The sequence below is a fragment of the Lupinus angustifolius genome, chromosome LG12 (assembly GCF_001865875.1).
Source record: "Lupinus angustifolius cultivar Tanjil chromosome LG12, LupAngTanjil_v1.0, whole genome shotgun sequence".
Lineage (NCBI taxonomy): Eukaryota > Viridiplantae > Streptophyta > Magnoliopsida > Fabales > Fabaceae > Lupinus > Lupinus angustifolius.
Genome location: NC_032020.1, coordinates 8,282,227 through 8,287,893, shown reverse-complemented (window position 1 = coordinate 8,287,893; position 5,667 = coordinate 8,282,227). Strand labels below are relative to the sequence as shown.

Sequence of the window (5,667 nt, the reverse complement as noted above, 5' to 3'; positions counted from 1 at the left end):
CCAAAATGAATGGAGTCGTGGAAGCAACCAATAAGAATATCAAGAAGATAGTCCAGAAGATGGTTGTGACTTACAAGGATTGGCACGAGATGCTACCATTCGCCCTACATGGTTATCGTACTTTAGTCCGCACTTCTATGGGGGCTACTCCATATTCCTTGGTTTATGGTATGGAGGTTGTTCTTCCACTTGAGGTTGAGATCCCATCTCTAAGAGTCTTAGCGGAGGCTGGTCTGAAGGACTCAGAATAGGTTCAAGCTAGACAAGATCAATTGAATATGATAGATGGTCGAAGACTAACTACAATTTGTCATGGACAATTGTACCAAAAAAGAATGATAAGGGCATATGCAAAGAAGGTCCGACCACGCCAATTCAGGGAAGGAGATTTGGTGCTAAAGAAGATCTTGCCAATCCATAAGGACAGCCGGGGAAAGTGGGCTCCAAATTATGAGGGTCCCTACGTAATCAAGAAAGCTTTTTCTGGCGGTGTCCTAATCCTAACAGACATGGATGGGGAAGATATGCATCTCACCATAAATTCAGATGTAATAAAGAAGTATTATGCCTAGAGGGTACTTCCACACACAAAAATAGAAAGAAAAAAAGAAAAAAGAACATTCATGCATCGATTGCAATATTTTTATTTACTATTTTGCATGAGGGAGAATGATGTAAACAAAACCCATATGGTGTAGACCTTAGACAGGTCGTCTTGATGACACAAGGCGTTCTTGATATTCCAAAACACTAAGATTATATCCCTAGTCACCCCTTTGAGCCAAGACGATATGAAAGAAGTTCATTCGAGAAAGAAACACCTTTAAAATATTGTGAACTTGGGGAGAGGGTAGTTTTCCAATAAACATTCACTGAGCCCAAAAGAAAGGATGATACTATAAAAAGAAAAGCCCGCTAGGAATTTCAATAAACTCCTAAGAAAAAGTTAGGGTACATATAAACAAAAACTCAAAAGAGAAATCCTACGGAAAGTTAATTCATGAAGATGGTAGAAATAAACATCCTACCCAAAGTTAGGCTCTAGAGAATGATTGAAAATAGGATTATGGAGGTTTTGGAGAAATGTGGGATGAGAAATACATTATTTGAGCCATATATCTATTTTTTTGTTAGCCACTAGCCAAGCCACGTTACAAGCTCTAAAAGTCCTTGTTGAGAGTCGAACGTCTGAGGTACACACCAAAGCATAAAGTAAACTGACTCCAAATAAGTTGGTGCATATCTTTTCAAAACTATTACATATTGTGATCCTCGCATCAATAAAATAAAAAATAATAACAAAATGTTTCAAGGACCTGTTAAGTCGAAAAACCGAGAGGACGATTTAAGCAAAAATTAGGGTCACTAAAAGAAAAGGAAGTACCTCTAAAAGCATGATATGTCAATCAAACATCACCAGAAACTGGGGCATAATTTTGGTGGGTTCAAGAGAATATATCAAGTAACACAATCTCCTTTGAAGAAGTCAACATACAGAGTTAGAGAGCTGGGGCAGATTATGAATGGCTCAAGAAATCCATCAAATAACATCAGTCTCCTCTAGAGGAATCAGTAGTAAGACTGGAAACTGGGGCAGATTCTGTTTAAAAAATATATTCCCCCAAATTGGGGAAATTTCGGAATTAGTTATAAGGTTTGGGTCAGGGTTTTGGCTTTAGACGAGCTTGTATGATCTTCATTTTCAGAAAGCTAAAAGGAGATGAATAAATTTGGTTTTTTTATATATGCTTATGTGTCTTTTAGTATGCAAATCATTTTCCAATAAACAAAAATATATAATATACAAAAAGATTGATCAAAGTTTTTCAGTCCATCCTGATGCATGGTGCTTAAAATGCGTGAAAGTGGGACACAAACACGAACCTCAACAAAAAGCAAGACCTCGATCTCTTACCAAATGTTAGCGGGTATAATGTTTAGGGGTGTTGCAGAAGCATTATAATGCTTTCCAATAAGCACAAGCAAACATGCATAACCATATCATTCAAAACGCAATCATATCTATATACGAACTCCGACATAAACCTCATACTTCACAAACCAACCATCGCATATAACCCTTTTACAAAAATATTACAGTCATGCATTCAAATTGTGCATTTTCTGCATCTTAATTACTTAAGCAATCACCCTGAATCGTTTCGGCAGCACGGGTGCCTCAGCAAATCCCTGCATCGTTTTGGCAGTAGAGGTACCTCAGCAAATCCTTGAATCGTTTCGGCAGCACGGGTGCCTTAGCAAATCCCTGAATCGTTTCGACAGCACAGGTGCCTCAGCAAATCCCTGCATCATTTTGGCAACAGAGGTGCCTCAGCAAATCCCTGAATCGTTTCGGCAGCACGGCTACCTCAGTAAATCCCTGCATCATTTTGGCAGTAGAGGTGCCTCAGCAAATCCCTGAATCGTTTGGCAACATGGGTGCCTCGGCAAATCCCTGCATCATTTTGGCAACACGGATGCCTCAACAAATCCCTGGTCCATCACGGCAAGCGCGGGAACTGCCTCAACAAATCCCTGGTTCATCAACAAAGCATTGATATGCTTCATCAAGATTCGATATCTTCACAATGGCCTTTTTCTAAACCTTAACAAAAATAACGTTCACTTCTTTACTGGTTACTTACCATGATATCTTTCAAATCTTGGTCTGTTCGCTATCAGGTAAGTAACAAGTAAAGAGGGGCAGCTGTGAACACTCAATTTTTGTCCGGCCCAGGTAAAGCCCAAAATGTTTAAATTGAAAATAATAGAATATTTTTTTGTACTTAATATCAATGAATAAAAAATAATAATTACAACCATATATGGAAGAAATATAATGAGTAATAATATTAAATTTAGGTTGATAAGGTTCCTAAATCTAAATGATTGAGTTAATCGGAAATTCAAAATAATAAAAGTAACAAATATTTTTTAATGGACCCTAAAAAGCTCACAATTATTTTTCTAAGAAAATTGGATAAAAACTAAATTTTATTATTATACTTTGTTTTTTTTAATGCCATTGTAAAAATAAAAAAAAAGGATAATTATATTTTTTTATTATTAATTTTATAATTGAATTCAAATTTGTGATAAATGAAATAGGACATATTATAAGTAACTGCTTTTAAATTCCAAATAACCGATAAAATGGGTTATTATTTTAATTTTTCAAAAATGTAATTTTAAAATAATTTAATCCTAACCAAAGTATTTATATTTTTATTTTTTTGAGTTAATTCAGATAGATAAAAAAAATAAATGCATAAATCAATTTAAAATGTTTTTTAGAAAAGATATAAAAATAATAATAAAATAATAGATAAATTCCAAGTCAAATCTGACTTGGTGGGTGGTTTAAATCCCCTAAAATTAGTGATAATGGGTTAAAAAAATTAGGGTTTAGTTAACAAAAATTTAGGGATTAGAGTTAAGCAATTTTATTATAAATAGGGGGGTTTGTGAGGGGTTAAGGGGTCTTAGAAAATTATTTGTTTTAAGTGAAAAACACTCCCTCTGCAAAAAAAAACCAACCACTGTGAGAAGGAGAGAGTATGAAATCTTTTTGATACTGCGCGATCCAATATAGTCACGCCTACGGTTGTTCGCATGCACCCTCCATGTCCTCGCATCTCGTCCATTGGATTCATTTACTAGCCACGCCTCTCGTTTGACTTCTTCATCAGCCAATCGCGTTGCGAAACGCGTCCACTTTCGGTGAGACCGCCCACACCGGAACATAACTACTGCAGGAACAAAGGTTCCCTTGCGGCAGCGTGCATAGACCCATCCGTGTAGCGTCGTCCCCACCTAATCAAAAGACGCCACGTCAGCGAGTGCACGTTGCTTCACTACACTCGCCCGCACCCAATCTGCGCCATTAATTACTGTGTGGATCCCCTGCGCACAAGTTCATTCTTGGCACCATACACCCGCCCGTTTCAGCCAACCACATAACGACACGTGTCCCACGGTGTCCAGCAGCAGCGCTTCACCAATCACGTTCCACCACGTGTCCCCATACTTTAGGCAAGTCACACCCTATCCTAGCCTATACAGTGTAAGGTTCATGCTATATGTATATGTTTTAATGGTTTATAATTAATTATTTTGCATGCTATATTACCAATATTAAATCTGAAAAATTAATTTGGTATTGACAGTTTACTAATTACCATATAAAATATAATAAGGATATTATACATAAAAATGGAAGTTGTTATTTTAGAAAAATGGATAAAAATAAATATCATATCATTATTTTATGAGTAATTAATATTCTGTTTTTATTAATTCTATCATTTTATTTATTTTTATTTTTTGCATTTTTCTGTAATTATCCAACAAATTAAGAATGAAGAACATTTGTTTCCAAAAATAATATCGTAAATATTTAGAGTATAAAACAAAGTATTTTATTGCATTTTTCAATTAAATCAAGTATTACCCTAACTCTTTAAATAATCCATAATTGTTTTTTTATTATATATATATATTAAGATTTCAAACTATAAATCTACAAATTTAACATTTTTAAATAAACATGACCAATAAGTACTTTTTTTAAAGAAATAAATTAATTTTAAGAGTTGATCAAAGATGGAGAGAAGGTCGCCCTGAAGGCCTCTTTCTTCTCAGATCATTTTCAAAAGGTCGCGCTACGCCGCTTCTGTTCAATCGATAAAATCTCAAAATCAATATAATTCTAACAAACTTAAGCAATAAAATTAACCAAATAAGAAAACTTTTTTATAATAATAAATAACACTTACAAAATATATATTTTTGACTAAAAAATATATTTTCTTTAATTAAAATACATCCAACCAATAAACCATTTTCTACTTAAAGAACTACGTAAGTCTTGATTCCCTTAATGGGGTACGTAGGACCAAAGTCAATATTGTCAGGCTCAATAATAAAATAAATAATTTTTTTCTTCATAATAATTATTTAATCAATCAAATAATTGAATAAAATAATAATAATAATAATAATAATAACAACGATAAAGTCATATATTTTAATGAAGGGTACCGCTTAAAGCGGGCGAGTAGGGTGCTAATACATTCCCTACTTTGTAACCAACTCCCGAACCTGGATATCAAAAATCCAAAAGCCTATGGTAATTGGGCTTAAAAGATTTTTCTACATTTTTAACTCTAATGTAGTGGCGACTCTAAGAGGTTGCATAACCGAAAATCAGGTGCGACACTACACAAAACCTACAACTTATACACACAAATGTTGGAGGACCTATGTGAAAGTGTGCATGTCAAGAGGAACACTTTGGAAAGCTCTCTTTATATGTCATGGTTTTGATGAGGACAACTTGTGCTAATAAGAGCTTGAAGATCACCAACAAATCAACATGCTTAAGTCTTTTGATTGGTACTAGGCTTAGACTAGAAACTAGTTTAAGTTGAGTCTAAGGCTTAGGTCACCTAATACATATCTCATATGCATAAATATTTTAAATCATTTCATCCTTGAGATATGTCATTCATAATATGTTCATGCATCACATAAATACATGTATATGTGCATTCTAGGCATAAAATAAGTGTTAAACATGTATGAATTAAGTGCATAACGTATTTGAGTTTTTGTATTTAAAAATACATATGAAAATATGCTGTTAATCGATTAAGGCATACGTTAATC

The 5,667-nt window shown here is 34.3% G+C and overlaps 2 protein-coding genes across 2 annotated transcripts in view; one reads left to right on the top strand and one right to left on the bottom strand.

Moving 5' to 3' along the window:
• LOC109361858 overlaps positions 1–251 on the top strand; it is a 3,294-nt gene extending 3,043 nt beyond the window's left edge. Inside the window, exon 4 of the mRNA XM_019607391.1 lies at positions 16–251. Within this exon, the coding sequence (XP_019462936.1) occupies positions 16–251 (236 nt within the window). The remainder of the gene's footprint in view (positions 1–15) is intronic.
• Positions 1–5,667, bottom strand: part of LOC109362117 (E3 ubiquitin-protein ligase UPL1-like) — a 61,887-nt gene that overhangs the window by 19,098 nt on the left and 37,122 nt on the right. The window lies entirely within an intron of this gene.